The following is a 23,196-nucleotide window of genomic DNA, read 5'->3' as shown; positions in this document are numbered from 1 at the left end:
TTGACAAACACAAATCAGTGTGCAGCATGTCTTACTTTAAGCCAAGTGCAGTACAGCATTATACACAGCAGGTCATTGTAGGTTGTGTCTTTGGATATACATAAAATCAGCTAAAGACATTCAGTTTTTTTTTTTTTTTGTTTCAGAGGTTTCTGCTGGGACAAGAGAAGTAAAGATCCTTTTTTAAACAGTAAAGATTTTTTCACAACATGGAAGCTTTTAAAACATGGAAGAAAAAACTAAAAGCAAATAATCCCTATTCTTGGTTTAATACCAAGACAGCTCTGCAGCAGACATCCTGAGAAAACACTATGAATCTTTATATTTGCTGTAGTAAGCTATCTTACAGTCAGGTCCATAAATATTGGGACATCGACACAATTCGAATCTTTTTGGCTCTATACACCACCACAATGGATTTGAAATGAAACGAACAAGATGTGCTTTAACTGCAGACTTTCAGCTTTAATTTGAGGGTATTTACATCCAAATCAGGTGAACGGTGTAGGAATTACAACAGTTTGTATATGTGCCTCCCACTTTTTACTGTATGTTATTTGACTCAGAATTCTTCCCAGTTGTTAAAGCTAAAGTCTGCAATTTCTGCATCATGAGCTTATTTTCAAAAAGCTTTCCTGAAAAACCCCACCCCACCCCACCCCACCCGACCACTCTCCATAGTGAAATCACAAAAGAAATTGCAACCAAATATGGCACAGTTACTAATGCTATTCATATACAGACAACCAAATTACTTAATTGTTTGTTTGTTTGTTTGTTTGTTTTTAATTGTCGAGCAACATCTCAAAATTACACTTGGGGCTGAGTCCCTATAAAGGGTTGAAAGCTTAAAAACACCAGTGGCAACACTACTTCAGTTACACAACACTAACATGAAAAGACAAAGGGTTTGGTAAAATAGGTCAATCTTGTTGTGATTTTCATGAAGTTTAAGAATTTGCTCTAAATGAGGATAAAGGTGAATGTTTCCAGGAGACTTTGCGCTCAATCCCTTACTTCATTTGAAATGTTTTCCCTCTAGTGGCCAGATTTAATTAAATTCCTAAAGGCAATATGGAGGGTGTTACTGTTCTCTCAAACAACTAATGTATGCCACTCCAGTGCACATATCTCTCTTTCCATTTCGCATGCACTTACTCTAGGCATGCATTGTAACAAAAGTAAATAACCTTGTGGAAATACATCTGATCTCATTAGGGAACCGCCTTATAATGCTTGTAAACAAATGGGTAATGTCAATGGCAAGACCTGCCTGATTCATTTCTGTTGGGCAAAATGTGGGACTAAATATCACAACTCTGTTATTTATGTGTACATTGATTGTCAAAATGTGTGTCAAATCTGTCTTTCTTACAAAAATGAGAATAAAAGAGGACAGATTCTATATACATTTTGCACATTTGTGTGATGTCTATTGCACTGTGAATAAAATATAGTTTGAAGGCGAGAGATAAATCCCACACTACCCACTAGTAATTCTGTGGCTTCTCAGATGTTTTTCATCTTTGCTCGGAGGCTAAAGCTACCACAGTCTTTTTGACCACAGAGATGCTCTGTCCCAAGTTTTGTAATGCTGTTGTCTCTCTAGAGATGGATTTTCTTGAATTGTAAAATAAAGGTGAGTGGCTACAGTTCTAAATCACTATTTAACTAAAGCTATTTCAGTCCAGAACCAAAAAAAAAGAACCCTGCAGGACAAGTTCACACACACACAAAAAAAAATTCTCTCATCATTTACTGACTGGGTTACTCATGCCATCCCAGATGTGTATGGCTTTATTTCTTCTGCAGAACACAAATTAATATTTTTAACAGAATATCTCAGTGCTATAGTCCATACAATGCAAGTGGTAACCTATACTTTGAAGCTCAAAAAGTACATTAGGAAGTAATCCATGTCTTCAGAAGGGATTGAATCAGTTTTGGATGAGAACAGACAAAATAGATTCATCTAGTGCTCTGCTCATACGTCAAGCACTAGGAAATTGTACACAAACTAACACGGGGCTAGTTGTAACACATGTGGTTTAAATGCTTCCACAAACGCGGGTAAGACAAAAGTGCATTCGTTTACTTGTTGCCATATCAACACTGTGTAGAAATGTGTTTTTTTTTTTTGGCAGATTGCGAAAAAAGTATAGGCTGTATTCATGAAACAAGACCACATATATGTAAGAGACACGTGTGGAATTAATGTGAAAAAATACAAATACAAACACATCGCACCCCAAGTACATTTACACAAACTTAAGGAAAACAAAAAGTGTTAGTTTGTTCCCCGCTCTCCCTTACTTTGAAAAAAGATATACATTTTGGTCTGTTCTCATCCAAAATTGATTGAATCCCTTCAGAAGACATTTTGGAGCTTCAAAGTTTTGATTACCATTCACTTACATTGTATGGACCTACAGAGCTGAGATATTCTTCTAAAAATATACATTTGTGTTCTGCAGAAGAAAGTAAGTTAACCAATGATGAGAACATTTTCATTTTGGGTTGAACTATCCCTTTAAACCTCTGTTCTGGGAACGTTTGGGGAACCAAAATGTAATAGTGGGAGAATAGTTTGTTTAAATTTATTTTCGTATAACTTTGGATAGCCTACTGCTCCATTTCAACAAAAATGACAGCCAGTTTAGAACTTAAACTTGCCGAGCTTTCCAGTCTATAAATATGTTTAACAAAAAACATAATTTTAGCTGAACACTGAAAAATGTTGTACCTTTTAAAATACTACTAAACCTACAAGCCACGTGCCTCATTCAGGCAACCATCTGCTGTTTACCTAAATCCAGAGATTTGGCCAAGCCGCGTAAATATCTGTTATTCTCTCTCAGAGTGAGCTCTCGTCACACAGATGTGTTGTCCTCGATAAACTCAGCAGCGATTCTGCTGAATAACACAGCAAACAGCGAACTGCTCTGTAAAACCACTGTGTTTTGCATATTGAATTGTATTGAAACGGGCAGGTGCACGAGCTTTGAAAGTTAGAAGAGGAGCGCGAGCAGAGGAGCGTCAGTGCAGAGAACAGCCAACCTAAATTGAGGTTACAATTATCCTCCTACAGGACCCTGTAGGGATGTGTCGTAGACAGCAGCAATTAATGAAGGAGCAAAACGATTAAAAAAACATTCGGGTCTTGTCTCAAGACAGGCAAGTCGAACGTGTTTGAGGACATTGTGCACAAGTGAAGAATTTTGAACCGACGGAGGAAGACTTCGCGAGATACAGAATGGCATCGCTGCCATGGAGATATTGTAAAGCAAAGGAAGTGGGTGAGTTCCGCTTTTTGTTATTGTTTTGACAGTTTATATAGGCGAAATATGTAGTAATATATTATATATATATATATATATTGTAGGCTCACTGATTAAAATAATGTTTGTTCGGATTAATTATGGTAATGATTAAGTTTCAAGTTATTTGTTTTATTTTCGCCACATCCATCCTTTTTACTCGTGTCTAATGTCCAGTAATGTCAAGAAATTTTGAGTTTAATGTTTTTCTGACTAAAAATCCAGACAAATATCAGATTTGTGTAAATAATTCAAACACGTCGCTTTCCAAACCTCCAAGTGTGTGCAAATGTGTTTATTGGAATATCTTCTGGTTTATTTACATTTAGGCTAAACCTTCACTTGTGTAGATGTTCTTTAAAGTATAATTCAGAATGATCTCCTCAAACACGCACTTGATAATTGTAGCCAGTCATTATGCTTAACTGCAATGGGACAGTGTTCTCGAGATTGATTACATGATACCAGGATATATATATATATATATATATATATATATATATATATATATATATATATATATATATGAGCTTTTTAAAGTTACACTATTTGGGAAAATATAGGTTACATGTAATGTTTTGCAATAAAAGTTGCATATATGTACAAGTTTGTGACCTTTCTACATCAGTGAAAACCACATAAGAACATCTATTTTAAATTGGTGTGTTTTGCATTTATTGCCATATCAGATATCTGCAATGGTCATTCATTAACTGTGTCTGCCAGCTATTTGAAATCTGTATTAATGTAAAAAAACAAAAACAATTTTTCAAAGAGTAGGCCTTTTGTTATTACCAAAAAAATATCTGAGGTAATTGGTAATTGTTCATTTATTTGTTTGTTTAAGCCCTCTTGACAGTCTCTTAATTGGCTCTAATCAAGCTGCACACGTTCTTGCTAATGAGAATTCAAACAGCATCCTGCAATGTCAGTGATGTGCAGCACAGCAATTTCTCCTCGACCCCGTGTGAGTAAAAACACTAAATGAGCACAAGGTTTGGGACCGGTCCAGATGAGCACTTTAATCAAAAGGGTTGTAATGCACAGCAGTGCTTGATTTATCACCGGTTGATTGGGTGGAGCAGTAAAACACTTACTTGATCACTGGTTTGTTTTGCTTGGTCTCTCTATAGACATTCTCATCATGCCCTCATACTCTATGTATCGGCATGTGATTTATTGGGTCAACCACAATGTCATCTTTTAGCAGGGGTTAAAAACCACTGAGCAGGTGTAAATGGCCTGTTTTACCCAAGTTTTGCCTTTTTAATAATGCATGGCTGTTTCCCAAGGACTAAATTCCAAAATGTAGATTTTAAATGTTTTTGAGTCTTCTTCACATCATGATCAGCATCCTGGTTCTTTGTGTAATCCTGCTGCTCTAAAACAGACCTATTTAGGACTGCTTAGGCACTGAACTATCCAGGGCATCATATGACCCTGCTAATGGGTGTCCTGTATTACAGCACACAGCCAGAAGCAGAGGGTTGCTGGGTCTCACATGTGATACTGTAATTTCCCCAAAGATCAGACCCATCCTTTATCTATGCAAGAGACATACTGTTTGTCCTGTTTCGTTTAAAAAGTGGATCTATGTCCCTAGATGGCAATATGGCTGCACTGCTGGGTTAACCTTGACTAACAGATTTAAGTATATAGTCGTCTGATAGTATTCAGTGCTTTTCATAGATAACAATGACACAGGAGCCTTAAAAATGTAGTTCAGCCAAACATGAACATTCTTTACTAACCGTCAATGCACCGCACTGTAATAGCAATCTCAAATTGTAAAAACAATTGTTTACTCAACTTAAAGAATATGATTTTGCTAATATTACTAGTTTTAATTAAGTTACCTATACTCTCTTAATCCTAAGTTGTCATTAATAATAACATTTAAGTGGTCCTAATTAAACTACTTGAAATGTCACATTTTGGAATCATAACTCAAATATATACGTTCTTTAAACTTTGGCTTCACGTCCTACTAACTCAAAATGAAGTACAAAATTGCAGTTGTGAGGAATACCTATAAGCATTTGCACTTGAATAAATAAATAATGAATGTTTGGTCAAAACAAGGGAACTTATGTTAAAAAAAAATATATATTGTTAGTTCAATAACAATTATAAATTGTATTTATTTTTCATTCTTATGACTATTGTTGTTGTTGTTTGTTGTAGCTGGCTGCAGGGGCCTGGCTGGTTTCTGTTAAGTCAACATGAGGGTGATTAGTGTGAACTTGAAGCCTGTTAAGTTTAAGTTTAAGTTCTTTACTCAAATTAACTTTACAAAAGTCACCATCAGTCACCATTCACTTGCATGAAAAAAACATGCAATGAAAGTGAATGGTGACTGAGACTAAGATACATCCTAACATCTCCTTTTGTGTTCCACTAAAGAAATAGAGCAAAACAGTCTGGTTCCGGAAGTAAAATTCCCTTTAATTTATCCAATAGACGAATTGATTTTCAATGATAACTTATCAACCTTTAGAGGCAGAACTACCGTGAGCAACAAGGTTGTTCATCGATGGTATGTGCTTCCGATTAAAATAATCTGTCTGCGTTTGCATTTCAACTTCATTGTTTAAAAATTATGTTTGTAGCGGAATTCATGGTAAACAACTCCATCACCCATGGTCCAGCAGAGAAAGCTTCACTAGTCAGAGAACCGCAGCCAACAAAGCTTGCGAAACCACAATTCCCATGGCACACTGTGAAGGATGTAATCGAGTCAGTGTCTATTCACCATTAAACTACTTATCTGTTTGTACATATCGGAATATTTTGCATTGGAGGTAAAATATTTTGTATTATACTTAGTCAACAAACCTAAAAGCAATAGTTTTATATATTCCCATTGTTTTTTAATTCAAATGACATAATTTGCAGTAAGAGTCGGTAAGTAAACAGCTTTGTACCTTTGACTTTTTGTCCGATTTTCGAATACTTTATTTAGCCTCAAAACAAACTTTGGGATGTTGTTATTTACCTCGGAGCTGATTGGTTTGGTTCATGGCTCGCAGCTCTTTTATGGTGGATTTTATGAAAGTCTATTGGAAAATACTGTACTTCATGAACCTATGGCTAAAAAAGTAGGCGAGCTCTGTTGCGCTCTATAAGGTCACATTTGTTTGGACTCCTTTTATGTTTACATCTGTGATCTCTTCTCAAACTAAATGCTACAATCTTTAAAGGCAATGGACAGGGTTGGGAGGGTAACTTTTGAAATGTGTTCTATGCATGCTGTAAAATGTAATTTGTAAAGTATTCCGTTAGATTACTCAAGGTCAGTAACGTATTCTAAATTCTTTGGATTACTTCTTCAGGACTGGTTGATGTTTTCACTTGTTTTGACTATAAAAACTCTGCCAGTTCAGTAAGACAAAATACTCATGTTAAAAATACATTCTCTGAAAAACCTAAATATCTTATGCAGTGTTGTTACTAAAACAATATAAATCAAATTGATCTTATTTTAAGGATATTTTTTTAGATATTTTTACAGGAAAACAATAATAAAACAAATGATCAAGAATACAATTTTTGCTCTAATATTAAAGGTCTTTAAAAAAAAATTATGAATCCAATGTGAATTTTCTTAAAATCACCTTTTTCTTAATAATTTCTTAATCATCTTTAAATATGATTGTGTCTGGTAACATGTGCATGTAAACATGGCTAGAAATAGCACTTTAGCTGAGCATAAACAAGGTTTATTTCGATTTCTTCTGCTCCAAACTTACTTCAAACATACTTCTCTGTCTGCTCGTATGAATGTAACACATCATAAGAAAGTTTTTCCACCGCTGTTCAAATGCACTATAGGATTGCATCATTTATAAATGCTTTCCATCTGAAAGGATTAAATATTAAATTAAACAAATACTTTTTGAATGTAACTATCTAAATACCAACGATTTAAATTGTAACTGTAGTGGAATTCAGATTCATATATTTTGTATTTTAAATATGTAATCCCGTTACAGGTATTCCGTTACTCCCAAACTTGGATCATGTGACTTACTTCAAGACATGTTGTCATTACTGGAATTGAACTAAATCCAGGCCTTGACAAATAAATGAACTCCCCAGTCCCACCAGTATGTTCATCAAATTACAGATGCATTTGATGATGCATGTTCAAACAAAGTAAATGCAAATGTAGGGGTGTTTGTCATCCACTCTCTCCATAAACTTGCAAGGCCTCAAATTAACAATGAACCTGAGCACATGTGCAATGACCTAATTACAATAATGAATTTAGTTTAGCCTGAGGTAATCCCATATTACTCCTGTGTCCTTGAAAACTTACAGTTAAAGTCAGAACATTAAAGTTGAAAATTTGCAGTATCAAAGATACATGTACATACATTTAATTTACAGCTTGAAATACATTCTCCTTCCATTCATTTCATAATTTGTTAAAGAGTTAGTTCTCCCTAAAATATGAATTCTGTCATCATTTCCTCACAGTCATGTCTTTCAAAACATTAATTACTTTCATTCCCGTAGAACACATAAGGAGATGTTATGCAAATTGTTAGGGGCTTACAGCCTCAGTCACCATTTGCCTTCATAGTATAGAGCAAATGCAAATGGTCACTGAGTCTAACAGCCTATCATCTTCTTTTGTGTTCCAAGGAAGAGATAAAGGAATACAGATTTGGAACAACATTGTTCAATTGTGCACAATGTAAATGCAGTGACTAAAGTGACCAGCACAAAGCTGAATTATCATAATCTGTCCTTCAGACTGTTGTGATCTCTAAACCCTGATTTGAACGCTCTCAGCTGCTCCACATAATCATGAAAAACAGAGAGGCTTGAAAAGTCATATTTTCAACCCAAGCAAAATATACACAAGCCCATCCATGTGAAGCCTCATGTAGATGCAATGATCTACCCAGAGAATGGAATCTTCTAGAGCACAATTCATCTCAAAATTGAATTTCAAAAACTATTCACAGGACAATTCTCTTTTTATAAATGTGCTACTTATACGCATGTATATACTGTACATATATGTGAACCTAAAAAATAACAAAAAGACAATTGCTTCTCTTCCCTATGCATATAAATTCAAAGAATATAAATTCAAAGATAATTTATATTTAACAAAATAAGCTTGATCTCTCTCCTGCAAAATCTCACACAATTAAACACAAACAAGAAACTACTTTTACCCAACCCAACCCACAAGACAAAAATAATGTATTACAGCCTAGAGTGTACACTGATGTGTGCTACATGAACTACCTAGGTAATCATATTTTTTTACAGGCATATAGCCGCCCATTAGACTAGGTCTCTCCTTTTTCTTCCTCTCACACTCCTTTAGACTACAGCAACAAAATCAGTCACACTTCAACAGAGGCTAAGACTATAAATGCTTGTATTATATGCTTACAGAGACAAGCACACATCAGAGATGTATTTCAACTCTGTCCATAATGCCTTAAGCAAAGGCAGATTAGAGAAGGATGCAGAAATGAAATGTGCTTGTGCTTGGCATAAATTGTTGTAAATTCAATGTGGGCTTCAGAAATTAAAACGATTTTGAGTAAAGAAACTAAAGCATCTGTGCTTTGTGCATGCAAATGTAAACTTCTGCTTGCAAAATTCTCTTTAGCATTCAGTTACTCAGTTGTGTTTATTTTTCCCTTGGTAAGCCTGAAGGGTACACATACCCCATGACCTCCTGCAGATTTGCCATCTCTCCCATTGCTGAACAACACCTGTTTTGGAAAGCTTTTAATACTTGCGTTCATTCGCATAGCTGCATTTGGTGGTGGGGGTGGAGGCAGAGCTGGGGGCTAAGAGCCAGAAACAGCCTCTTCTCACTTTGTTGCAATTGTTGTTGAGAAGTATTGATCTGAGGAATTCTAATTGGGGATTGGGGAGCAGCTCTGGGTCGTTTTCACCCCGGTGGGATAAGAATAGCACACAAGTGAGACTGTGAGAGTCCAAGAGACAGCTGAATTCAGCCTTAAGTCAGCCTGGTACATCCCCTGTCTGCACGCAGAGGTTGGAGGTCAGGTTAACTATGAAAGTCAGAGACCTCTGACACTGTCACCGAAGGGGTGCTGAAACTTTATAAAACGTTAGTCTAAGAACAGCAATAAAAGTAAAAAATATAATATATGTGTGGTGAGTTAAGAGATAGTGTTTTGGTTTTAGCTGCCATTTTGTATCAGAATGTCATCTAATGGTGGGGTTAATGCACAAAAACTAAAACCCTGGATTCCCTCATGTGTCTGCTGAGCACGTTCCTCCCCTGACCTTTTCACAGAAGACTACGCACACAGCCGAAGCTCAATATATTCGTCTTTTCTTACTGTTACGAGGCTGTCTTGAAGTGTAAATTGGAGTCAATCTAAAGAGGCTCTCAGTATTGCTAGTATACTGATGGGAGTCAGGGGAACAGCAAGTGACCTGTGTGTCCATGCAGCAAAGTAAGGCTTTACTTTGAGGGCCTAGCCTCCCATTAATATCTGGCAGAGGTCTATGTCAGTTACTGTAACCTAATGAAGCCTGTCGGACCCTGATGAGTTTTGATTGTTGATGTGAAAATTTGAAAGTCAGGCCCAGTAATAGTTTGCACTGAATGAAGTGGGAACAGCACAATATGTGTGTGCAGCTATTTATTGAAGACTAACCTTGATGACATTGCATCAGACTGACAAGAGCATGAGTGATGTTTCTTAGATTAGAGCATTGGTGTGTACACAGTTGTGGTTGGTTGTTAAGCTTTGTTTAAGTTTCACCATTAGGTATTTTCTTGATTATTGGCTAAAACAATTGGCAGTTTCAAAGCCTACAATGTCAATAAAAATGATATTTTTAGTTTATTCTCAATGTAACCTGTCAGTTTTAATGTCAGCTGACAAGATGTCACAATATATAGAAATAGTTTAGTTAGTATCAAGTTTCAGCAATTAAGTGTTTCATAGGGGGCCTGGGTAGCTCAGCAAGTAAAGACACTGACTACAACACCTAGAGTCGCAAGTTCAAATCCAGGGTGTGCTGAGTGAGTCAGTCAGGCTTCCTAAGCAACCAATTAGCCCGGTTGATTGGGTGGGTAGTCACGTTGATTAACCTCCTCGTGGTCTCTATAATGCAGCTGCTGCCCATGTATTTTAAGTCTAGGCCTTTAGAGTGATTCATTGTATTAAAAAAAAAAAAACAGTTTTACAATGAATAAGACACCGTATGCCTTACAATGAATAAGACACATCATGCATTATGTGGCAGTCAACTAATAATACCAATTGACATTTAGAAAAAATTTCCACGCATGAAAGCCAAAACCAAGGAGGTCTAATACCAAGAAAAAGCTCTCTAATAATATTTGCGATTTAAGTTTTGCTTGCAAAAATGTTTGTTTTATCAGGGTACACGGTAACTTTTCAAAACTAATTTACACTTAGACAACTCCTGATGTTACTAAAACAATGCAAAAAGCACTTACCAATTTACTTGAAGAGAAAATCAGTCCTCCTTTCCTGTTTAATTAATCAATCGCTCGATCATGCAGAACATCTCAGATTTTTAAATCCATAAGGATCTCTTTCTCAATGGTGATGTGGCAATGATAGTCAACTCGTCAGCAAGATCTCACGCTCTTAGATTTCAAATTACGGCTAAGGATCATGGCTTCGGGCATGCGATTTGTGAAACAGTTGTCACAATTTGCTTGTAAGCATCGAGGAATACATTTGGATTGGATAAACTTTTCATCTTTTGCTATTTGTTTGTAGATGATTTAGGAGTGGAAAGCGATTGAAAATACATAGGCAAAAAGGTACGGTAAATGAGAATGATAGGATGAAAAAATATTTATTTATTAGGCATGTTACGACAGCAGAGAAGACCTTGCTGGCCCTGAGAAATTGCCACTGCTATAATGTGGTTCTCGCTCTCGGTGGGGCACGTGGTGAGTTGTGCGTGGATGCCGCGGAGAGTAGCGTGAGCCTCCACAGGCGCTAGGTCTCCGCGGTAACGCACTCAACAAGCCACATGATAAGATGCGCAGATTGACTGCCTCAGACATGGAGAAGACTGAGATTCATCCTACGCCACCATGAGGCCATAGAGCGAATTGGGCATGCGAAATTGGGGAGAAAAGGGGAGAAAATCCAAAAAAGTGATCCATGAAATTAAATTAACTTGGACAAAGGTTTTCCTACTTTTTTTAGTACCGGTCAAGAGGAGCTTATTTGTCAGATAGCATGAAAATGTAGCATGCACACAAAAATAGATAGATAGATACATATATATATATATAGAGAGAGAGAGAGAGAGAGAGAGAGAGAGAGAGAGAGAGAGAGAGAGCATGAGTTTTGTCACCTAGAGTACATGTCTTGATCATGTACACCTGCTGGACTCTGTCTTTCACAAGTCAACAGAGAGGGATTAACACCTTTAAATTGAGTAAGCCATGGCTCTCTGCTGCATGGAAAACCAATATGGTGTCAAAACCTACCAGCAAAACAAGGATTTACTCTCTCTCTCTCTCTTTTGTTATACAGCATTGTGAGTCAGATTATTTAGGCAGTATAAGGCCTTTGTGTGTGGACAGGGGACAGCACTGGACTGGATTTTCTAAGGGAAAGCAGTCAACAACATTTTAAGTATTTTCAGCAGGAATAGTTCTCGAAGAGGCTTTATGTATAAACAAAATATGTGAGAAACCAGACCAGCACAGGTTTGCTGTATCTTTATTACTTATGAATATACAGTATTAAGCAAGTCATCTGTGGTAGTGTGAGTTGTAATGCATGACTAGATTAAGTGAGAGATTTAATTCCATTCATTAGTAAAGAACTAAAGTTTATGAAATTCAATCTACTGTAACTGTGCTTTATTAACCAATTGAATGGCATTTTATTTTAATTTTATATTTGAATATAAGCCAGCTAATGTGTTTTATGTGATGGAAATAAATATTTGAATAATGAAAATTACTTTTAGTTGCTGTATCTCCTAGTGACTAGAATTTGACATTTCTAGAACACTGCACATAATGTTAACCTAAAAAAACATGTTTCATGTGTAACCTCTAAAAAACTGGTTTTATTCAACACAACGTAAATATTATTTAACATCAATAATTCAGCCTGACTACATTAAGTTATGCCAAAAAAACTAATTTTAAGGGTTAGAGCAGGTAGAAATAATTATGGTAACAAATGCGGGTTACTAAATGTCCTATTAAAACAGAATGGACGTTTGCTTTCAATGCTTTCAAACCTCTGGAATACCAAAGTTACTTTTTATCCTGTTTGTATTTAGTGAATTACATTGTTTGATTTTGTGTAATGACAATATGATGTTAATAAAGATATTTTGTGATGAAGATAGCGGCTCACGGCTGCTTTCCTAGTTTTTCTCTTGAATCACTGTTTGTCGGTTGCATTCAGATCTCTCCCTGCTGTGATGTCATTTTGCTCTGCTGTCAATTAAGCAATGGTAATGTATTTACTTATTTGGGTCTAGTCCTGCCACATGGGTTAAGCTTGGCTATAGTGACCGTGCTCTGCACACTTGTCCTTTCTCTTCAGACCTTCTCGAGCTGTACATGCTCTCCTCCTCCAGCTGCCACATTTTCATCCTTTTTAATTACACTAAGAGTCCATCTTCAGCTGATGGCAAGGGTTTGATTAGACTAAATGTTGCAGTCTCATACCCAAACAGTTCTTGAATCAGTTGCTATATAACAGTACTAGAACAGTTGCTCAACTTTTCATACCCTTCGGCTGTGTCTGAATCAACCTGGATCATTCAATCAGCCTAAAAAGGCAAGGATTGAAGAGATTGTTACACATGATAAAACAGACTCAAACATTTGTGTTATTTATTCCCCTTTCTCTGGCTTTAGGCTTTTGGAACTGTGGCTTCTAAATGTGACATGCATCTCCAGTGAACACTGAGCCCATCATAGATCCAAACTTGAAAATATCTGGTTATGAGAACTGGCACTACAAAGGTCCCTTGGTAAGCTTACTGAATTGCTCACATAACTAGATAAATTAAGTAATAGCAAAAAAAATATTGTTTTTGTTGTTTTATGTTCCTACAATTCAATAAAGTTTGTGGGTGATTTTCACAAAACCAAACAAGACAATGACCGGGTGCTATTTTACTCCTAAATCAAAAGAAATTATAAGACTAGTTTTTGGGTCATTAAAATGTTATGCATTATGACATTATGTTTATGAGAGTTATACACATCGCACCCCTCAATTCTCATTACTGCAATGTGAAAAATGATAGCCATAATGATATTCTCATTACCGCACCGGGAAAAATTATATATTTTTAATATACATCGTAGAAGTACTGCCTTCAGTGCCTTTCATTTCCTCTGAGTTTAATTAAAAAACTCAATGTACAACATCTTTTTTATTTATTTTTTTTTTGTGAAATATACAATGTAGTTCCAGTGATGAGAATCTTTGAAGACAATGGAAATAGTAAAAGAAAATGTTTCGACACTGTAACACAGTTAAAGGATGGGCAAGGAGGAGGCGAAAACCAGCTTGTCAACATAAATTATATTTAATTAAACTCAAACCAAAACCACAAACATAAACACACACATGACGGACATGCCCGTAATTCTCTCTCTCTTGAACCATCGTCACCGGCCGCCTTTATCCCTCGCGCGCCTCATCAGGCCGATTGGGGACCGGGAGTGCGATATTCCAACCCGGCCCCGCCCCCCTCCGCTCCACACTCCTCCCGGTGTTATCTCAGGCCGGGGTGCCACAGGCATGACGTACATCCCCCCCTATCTCTGGGGCGGGGTGTATCTTGCGTCCCGTGTGGTTATCCCCGCCTTCCTCGCCCTGGGAGGAGACAGGAGATTTGGAGTATTGAGATTTGAGGGGTAAAATGTTCTTACAGGGATAGTTCACCCAAAAATGAAAATTCTTACATTGTTTACTGTGTTTGACTTTCTTTCATCTGCTGAAAACAAACAAAGATTTTTAGAAGAATATTTCAGCTCTGTAGGTCCATAGCTACACTTGAATGACAAGTGAATGGGTGCCAAAATTTTGAAGCTCCAAAATCTACATAAGGGCAACATAAAAGTACTCCAGATGACTCCGGTGGTTAAAACTATGTCTTCAGAAGCATTATGATAGATGTGGTGAGAAACACATCAATATTTAAGTCTTTACTAAAAATTATCCTCTCTGAATCTCTACTTCACTTTCACATTCTTCTTCTTGTGTTTTGGTGATTTGCATTCTTCATGCATATTGCCCCTACTGGCAGAGAGGAGGATTAATGGTAAAACTGACTTAAAGGTGGGGTATGTGATTTGCAAAACGGCCAGCAGATTTTGAAAATACGCAACTCATAAGGTCCTACCTTCTCTCCTCCAACGCTGGCCCTGACTCCACCCATTTGAAAAACATGGACTGTAAAAAAAAGTTTTTTTTCATAACTGTAAAAAAAAAAGAACATAGCCAGCCCTGGCGTCTGTACAGCGGTCTTCTATTCAAAACAGGATTCATAGAAATGTGGAACAACCCCACTAGCACTATAAAAGCTCTATTCTCCATACATAAATACAATCGCTCACATCAGCTTCCTCCCCAAACAGGTTGTTTAGCTAGCTAGTTCATCATATGGCTGGGCTATAACGTTAGAACAGCTACAATTCTCATGCGCATATCGTCAGTAAAGACAGTTCCCTGATTAAATACTACTAGTTAATCGGCTTCTCACCTGTGAAGCAGAAAAAATTCCACAGCCGCATCTGTTGGTAGTCCTTCCTGGTCCTTCAGTTGCCGCCAACGTTTAAAAGCATCGCCTAGAATGACCCTTGTTTTTGACCTTTCTCTTTCGGCCGTTTTGTTCGCAATTGCTCTCTCGAAAATAGATTTTCTTTTCTGTGATGGTGTCTTGTCTGCCATTCTACAAACGGAAGCAACTACACCTTCTCCTTCTCTCTCTCTCTCTCTCTCTCTCTGTACCGGGGCGACTTGCACTTCCTGTTACTGGGTCACGAGCTTTGAGTATGCGCACGAACGGGACACGCGCTAGGGTGGTGGGGGGAGGGGGGCATGGTACGACCGGTTGATTGTCACATTTTCTGTCCAATGATTCTAGATGGTCTTGAAAATGATCGGCTGGAGTTTTTCGAGTCCTGCCTGTTCCACAGATGATTAAATTGCTTAATTTTCATTTCAGTGCTTCTAATTTACAGCCAGTAAGTGGGTTAGGAATAGGATTTCAAGTTATTTTGAAAAAATGGTCAAAAAAGAAAATCACATACCCCACCTTTAAATATTGTTTGTTTCTCAACCACATCTATCATATCGTGTCTGAAAACATGGATATAACCACTGTAATCATATGGATTACTTGTATGCTCCATTTATGTGGATTTTGGAGCTTCAAAATGTTGGCACCCATTCAGTTGCACAGTGAGGACCTACAGAGTTGAAATATTTTTTTAAAAATCTTAATTTGTGTTCTGCAGAAGAAAGAAAGTCCTACACATCTGAGATGCAAGGAGGGTGAGTAAATCATGAGAGAATTTTCAGTCCCCCCCCCACCCCCCCGCATGTATTCTACAATAATTGCATTTATACAGAAACAATACTTGTATCTGTAAGATAAATACATATATGTTATTACAATAATTTAATATTAATTTCTCTTTTTTTTTGTTCTTCTTGTGGATGTATTGTACATTAATACTTGGTACTATGCCATGTTTTGCTGATCAAGGTGTATTTCCATTTTTGCAGGAAGGAGGTAAGATGTTTATGGAACTGCGTGGCCAGTGGGGCGCATGGACGATCCTGCTGCTGTGGTGTATAAACTTATCAGCTGCTGATCTCACCTGCCCACAGAAATGCATTTGCAACCGTGACACACTGGAGGTCAACTGCTCCTCAAAACACCTCACAGGTGTGCCTGAGGGCCTGCCCATTAATGCCAAGCGCCTAGACCTTTCTGGGAATCAACTGAAAACACTGGCCAGGTGGCAGTTTTCTGGCTTGTCCAAGCTGGAGGACCTGGACCTGAGTGAAAACATCATCTCTATGATTGAGGTGGAAGCATTTGAGGGACTGAAGAACCTGCGATACCTCAGGCTGAAGAACAACCGCCTCAAGATCCTTCCAGTTGGGGTCTTTTCAGGCCTCTCCAACCTTCGATGTTTAGATATCAGTGAGAATGAGATCCTGGTTTTCCTGGACTACACATTCCAGGACATGATTAACTTACAGCAGCTTGACGCGGGAGAGAATGACCTGGTGTTTATCTCACAACGGGCTTTTGTTGGGCTCCAAGCACTCAAGGAGCTGAACGTGGACAGAAGCAATCTGACATCTATCCCCACCGAGGCTCTGTCACAGCTTCAGAGCTTGACCAAGCTGCGTCTGCGCAAACTGACCATTAGCATGCTGCCAAATAATGCTTTTCACCGTTTGCACCAGCTACGCACTCTACAGATTCTCCACTGGACTTCTCTTGAAACGCTAAATAGTAACAGTCTGGTTGGCCTCAACCTTACCACTTTAGCTTTTAGCAACTGCAACCTGAGTGCAATTCCTTATGCTCCATTGCGCCATTTAGCCTATTTGCAATACCTGGACCTATCCTACAACCCCATCACCTCCATACAGGGCAACCTACTGGGAGAGCTTCTCCGACTGCAAGAGTTGCACCTGGTAGGTGGGAGCCTGATGCGTATCGAGCCAGGTGCCTTCAGAGGTCTGGTCAACTTCCATCTGCTTAACGTGTCCTCTAATCGTCTGTCTACCCTGGAAGAAAGTGTCTTCCACTCTGTAGGGAACTTGCAGACACTGCGGCTGGACAGAAATCCTTTAGCTTGCGACTGCAGGCTACTCTGGGTGCTGCGACGCCGCCGGCGGTTGGACTTTGATGGCCGTCAACCCACCTGTTCTGCCCCTAATCAGCAGAAGAAAGCATTTCGGGACTTTTCGGAGGCTGAACTCCCGGTTATATTTATATGCAAACAGGCACAGATTCTGAACCGACAGCTGCAAGATATGAGTGTGTTGGAAGGCATGAGTGTGCGGTTTGACTGCAAAGCAGATGGCTATCCATCGCCTTCTATTACCTGGCTGTCAGTCCAGCAGTCTCTACTTAGCTCTGTGGGGAGAATACGAGTGCTTGCTAATGGGAGCTTAGAGGTGCGTTATGCACAAGTACAAGACAGTGGAACTTATGTGTGTACTGCAGCTAATGCAGCTGGTAATGACAGCTTCTCTGTAAGTCTTCAAGTAGAGGGTCTCCCACAAAACCACACAGCATCGTATTTCTCAGACGAGGGATGGATGGAAACATCATTGCCTCCCTCTATCAACTCTACAGCACGGGTGTCAAACCCTTACCCATTTGATGCTAAAACCCTCATCATTGCAACCACCATGGGCTTTCTCTCTTTCCTCAGCTCTGTGGCAATCTGTTTTGTGTTTATGTTTTTCTGGAGTCAGAGCAAAGGTCAGATAAAACACACTGCCACTATAGACTTTGTGCCACGATCGTCCCTGGGTGGAGGTGGAGAAGGTGGGAACACAGGAAGATTTACAATGAAGCTTATTTGAGCTGGTTGCAACATCATAGAGAATTAAAGAACTTTGAGGAACTGATAGGTATTAGCTGATCATTTACTAAGTACTGTTGCAGCTTGCAAACATATTATATGAGCAAGGTATAAAGCTTATTACAAAATTTGCAAGCCTGATTGACATTATTGATATATGAACTTTTCTTTATATTAATGTATTTTAGCAGTTCTGTTAGGTAGTTTAGATCACTATATCAAAGTCAATAAGTTAGTATGGTGGGTTCAGCAATGCAACTGCCTAAAGTCTGATACAGCACAGCAGACAAACAAAACTCACAGACTTTCAGTGGTTGTATGCATGCAGGCTGGGTTACATTGAAACTCTAGAATGAAGTATTATAGTATATTACTTATATTAATAGTTTCTTTCAAAAAAGCAATAACAAATTGTATTATTTGACTTTGAACTTTCTATGTCCATTGGTATAATAATGTTTTGTTTTGTGTTTTGTTTTTTGGAAACAAATTATAAAGTGTGTATTTTAATCATATTTGACCATTAATAACAACTGGATATTATTGTTGTGTGCCATTGTTTGTCATTGCTTAATTTTAGGCTCACAGCTCTTAATAAAATTAATACTAAAATAATTTCCTTGGTAAGGGCTCTGGCACAGTTAACCTTTATATTGTAAAAATTATATATTTCATTTTTCTGACTAATGAACCCAATACAGGCCACACATTGATGTATTTGATTACAGTTGCAAAGCAGTTTTAGCTTTTGTAACTTTTTTAACACAAATGCAAATGTAATTTGTGCAAAAGATTAAAAAACATACAGTATGTGTTAGCTTAAACATTCTAACAGGCTCTAAATGTCCATAGTACAGGAAATAAAGTAAATAAAGAGTTAAACAAGTGAAGTATTTGAAATATACAGTATATGTCTTGTGTGATATTGTACATTACAGCAAACAATGTTATTCTTATAGGTTACTGAATATAGTTAAGATTATAGAGTTTTTGCAGGGTCATTCAGAAATGTCTTTTTTATTTGAATTAACCACATCAAGTGAAGTTATGCCATGCCAATGACTGATGTGTGTCTATAATGGCTATGCACAAATGTTATGAAAGCACACCACATGTTGATGGTTATTAAAGATGCTTTGCATATTATCTAATGTATATATTTCCACATTTTTATGTTTTTGCTATGCATTTGTAACTTAAAAATTTTGCAGTGAACTATTAAAGACTATGCAAGTCTGGCTGTTAAGAAAACCATATCGCCTCCCAATCTTTAATCCAAAGTATTCCATTTTTAACCTCCTCATTAAAAATTCAAGATAATTTCTGAGGCCAGAAAGTCTCAGTAATTTGCAGCTTTCAATAATACTGTTTTAGTCTACTTTCTTGTGCCTCTTTAAAATAGAAGCAGGGAGTTAGACAGCTATCATTTTAAAGGACACTACGACCATACCTCTTTTTTCCTATAGTATCTGCATTATACCATTGTCCAGATGGAAGCTCCATCTGTTTCATCAGTGCAGCACCTTTAAACTTGACTGGCAGCAGGTTTTCTCCAGCTCATCTGACTGTGGAAAGTAAATGACATGGCAAGTAACTGTGGTGTCAAAAGAGAATAATCTGCATAATAATCTGCAGCAGTCACTGTCTTGTTTGTTACGCCCTTTAAACTGAAAAATACATAACTTTCTCCTTCTGCCTTTCATCTGATCACCAACGATTTATGTATTATTTTACATAATTTATCTCATTCAGTCTCATAAGATAGTGAAATTGATCTGTGAGAGGTATGTTTTATTACGCTGAAGATCGATTATTGTCTGCGAGCACAGGAAGGTACTGACAGTAATGTTTTAGGATGGCTGCCATTCTGTTGGACAGACAATTCCCAAGCCGTTTCGGCTTTAACTGGATTTCACAGAGAGAGAGAGAGAGAGAGAGAGAGAGAGAGAGAGAGAGAGAGCGAGTGAATCGTTTCTGCTGTTGCCCAGAATAACCCATAAAAAAGATGATAATCACATGTACGACCAGCGGTTTAAACCCTTTAGGATTACCTCTAGATGTCTCAATCTGTTATATAGGTCTGTCTGACTATGGGCATGCATTTATGAAATAAAACCACTTTTGAACTCCCCTATAATAACTAAATGTGGTACAAAGTTCACACACATTGTACCATTTTCATTTCGTTATTATAAAAATTAATAATTAATTTGCCTGTAGTACAGATGACTGAAAACATACTATACTGTTTACAACATTTACAGAGGTCAAATTAAAGTGTAATTATGTTCTGGATGTATTTTCAGATGTTTCTGTTCTTTACCCACAAAAGTGAGGAAACATTTTAGCACCACTTGACAATAACCATAGTACAATACAGTATATATCACTTTTGCCTTTTTGCCACGAGGTGGAGCAAAAAACAACAACAACAAATAAAAAAGAAGGCAGGTTTGAGGCAATAGCCTGATCTGGGCAACACTGCACAATTAAAAAGCTTTGATTATTGTACCACAGCAGAAATTTCACAGAAAAAAAAAAATGGTTTACAAAAGCCTCAGTCATCACACCATTTCAAACTAATGCTAAACTGGTAATCTACAATAAACGATGAAGAGGCAGATGTGTTTCCAAGCATCTTTTCAGTATGTGGAGAGCACAGCAGTGATCACTCACATATCTGAGCTCCAAAAGCAATGAGGCTGGCCAGTAAGTCAATAAGATGCAGCGTGAGCTGTTCTCTGATGCTGATACGGTCAAATGCAGAATACTGACAGAGTAAAACAAGGCAAAATAACCACCACATTGAAAGTACTATCGTTGATTAAAAGATACAAGTACATTTTATGGTTCACATGAAATTAGTGTAAATTTACATTGACTTTCTTCTGGTATTCTTTTTCTACAGCAATTTTAATACCTGACAGGTAGAGATTTTGAAGAAGCCTGGAGTTGAAGTTGAACAACGAACACAATGAGTTCTGTTTTTAAGGCCTATTCCATCTTCCATACCACTTTAGGCAGATAATGTAATGTAATGTTTTACGACATCTATAAGAAAAAGGCTTTGGACTCATAGGCTAGAAGGTTTTCACTGAGACACAAGAATTATTGTTTGATGCAAACAAAATACCTGTGCAATAAAAAAAAATAATTCCTTGTTTTACCTGCAAGAAAAAAAATATTATAGCCCTATATAATATGTGTATGTCATGTGTGTATACAATATGTGTATTTTAATATGTGACTTTTAGGATTTCATTTTTTGAAGGTCCAAAATGCAATTAGGGTGCATCAAAATAATCCACAAGACTCAAATCGACAAATAAAGTTCTTCTGAACACAAACGTTTGATTATATACTGTTTAACTACAAATTTTCGCTTCCGTACATCTCTGTGATGTGCGCTCATGAGAGGGATGAGGTAAGCTCATTTAACTAACTTCAAACTATAGTTAAGTATGCACTGGTATACTCTCTCTCTCTCTCTCTCTCACTCTCTCCTGCTCTATCTCTTTTACACACACACACACACACACACACACACACACACACACACACACACGTTATTGCAACTTTTTGTTTTCAACATAAATTCTAAAAAATATTTCAGCTACAAATATTTCAGCTACTAGGACCTACAAAGCTGAAATATTCTTCTAAAAATCTTTGTTTGTGTTCTGTAAAAGAAAGAAATTTATACACATCTGGGATGGCATGAGGGTGCAGTAAATTATGAGAGAACTATCCCTTTAATTCAGAAGTCATCTTTATACCCAAACCACTTATCTAAACATAACCATTCAGTAGAGTGTGTAAACATGATAGGAAGCAAGTAATTGTTGAGTATTAGCTGTAAACGATGTCCAGCGACGTCATTGGCTGTAGTGAAAGTCGTAGGAATTAAAACGAGTGAAGTCGCACAATATCATACGAATTAGCCAAATTTAGAAAAGTAATATATTCCTGACGATTTCTCTGTGAGAATGTGCTTCACAGTGTTACAATTATTTGAGTACATCGTTGTTGTTTTGTTTGTTTGTTTTTGATAAGACAAAAAGTGTTAGAATAATTCTTCCCTACATGTACGTGTGCATCTCAAAAAACTGGAACATCGTGGAAAGGTTCATTTTATTCCGTAATTTAATTCAAAAAGTGGAACTTTCATATATTCTAGATTCATTACGCAAAGTCAAATATTTTTAGCACATTTTTTTGTTGTAATTTTGATGATTACAGCTTACAGCTCATGGAAATAAAAATTCCGGTATCTCGAAATATTACATTAAAGAATTTATAATACAGTAATGTCGACCTTCTGGAAAGTATGATTATTTATGCACTCAATACTTGGTCAGGGCTTCTTTTGCACAAATTACTGCATCAGTGTGGTGTGGCATGGAGGCAATCAGCCTGTGGCACTGCTGAAGTGTTATGGAAGACCAGGTTGCTTTGATAGCGACCTTCAGCTTGTCTGTATTGTTTGGTCTGGTGTCTCTCGTTTTCCTCTTGAAAATACCCCAAAGATTCTCTATGAGGTTCAGGTCAGGCGAGTTGGCTGGCCAACTGCCACAGTAATACCGTGGTCAGCAAACCAGTTACTAGTAGTTTTGGCAGTGTGGGCAGGTGCCAAGTCCTGCTGGAAAAGGAAATCAGCATCTCCATAAAGCATGTAAGCAGATGGGAAGCATGAAGTGCTCTAAAATCTCCTGGTAGACAGCTGCATTGACACTCAACATGAGAAAACACAGTGGGCCAACACCAGCAGATGACATAGCACCCCAAATCATCACTGACTGAGGAAACTTCACACTGGACTTCAAGCAGTGCCTGATTCTGTGCCTCTCCACTCTTCCTTTAGACACTGGGACCTTGATTTCCAAATAAAATGCAAAATTTGCTTTCATCTGAAAAGAGAACTTTGGACCACTGAGCAATAATTATTTGCAGTAATTTGTGCAAAAGAAGCCCCGACCAAGTATTGAGTGCATAAATTAACATACTTTTCAGAAGGTCGACATTTCTGTATTATAAATTCTTTATTCTAATATTTTGAGATACTGGACTTTTGATTTTCTTGAGCTGTAAGCTGCAATCATCAAGATTACAACAAAAAAAGGCTTTAAATATTTCACTTTATGCAAAATGAAAAAAGTTCCACTTTTTGAATAAAAACATTTCCACGAGATTTTTTGAGATGCACCTGTATATTCTGCAAAGGCTATAATATTATAATGAAACTGATAACTTAAAAAGTCTGTATCTAGAGAGTCTGGGGAGTCT

General features: G+C 37.4%; 1 protein-coding gene across 3 annotated transcripts; it reads left to right on the top strand.

Annotated features, from left to right (window-relative positions):
• The first annotated feature begins 2,896 nt into the window (after positions 1-2,896).
• lingo4b (leucine rich repeat and Ig domain containing 4b) lies at positions 2,897-19,159 on the top strand. 3 transcript variants are annotated; one of them, XM_052147349.1, is made up of 3 exons: positions 2,897-3,292; positions 13,201-13,316; positions 16,088-19,159. In XM_052147349.1, the coding sequence occupies exon 3, from the start codon at positions 16,100-16,102 to the stop codon at positions 17,912-17,914; it is 1,815 nt and encodes a 604-aa protein (XP_052003309.1). In that variant the 5' UTR covers positions 2,897-3,292; positions 13,201-13,316; positions 16,088-16,099; the 3' UTR covers positions 17,915-19,159. The 3 variants fall into 3 exon arrangements, with proteins under 3 accessions (XP_052003309.1, XP_052003307.1, XP_052003308.1); XM_052147347.1 differs by having other exon boundaries at positions 2,897-3,296; XM_052147348.1 differs by lacking the exon at positions 2,897-3,292 and adding an exon at positions 11,906-12,027.
• The last annotated feature ends 4,037 nt before the right edge of the window (positions 19,160-23,196 follow it).

The sequence above is a fragment of the Xyrauchen texanus genome, chromosome 17, assembly GCF_025860055.1.
Source record: "Xyrauchen texanus isolate HMW12.3.18 chromosome 17, RBS_HiC_50CHRs, whole genome shotgun sequence".
In the NCBI taxonomy this organism is placed as follows: Eukaryota; Metazoa; Chordata; class Actinopteri; order Cypriniformes; family Catostomidae; genus Xyrauchen; species Xyrauchen texanus.
This window is presented reverse-complemented; position numbering and strand designations above follow the sequence as displayed.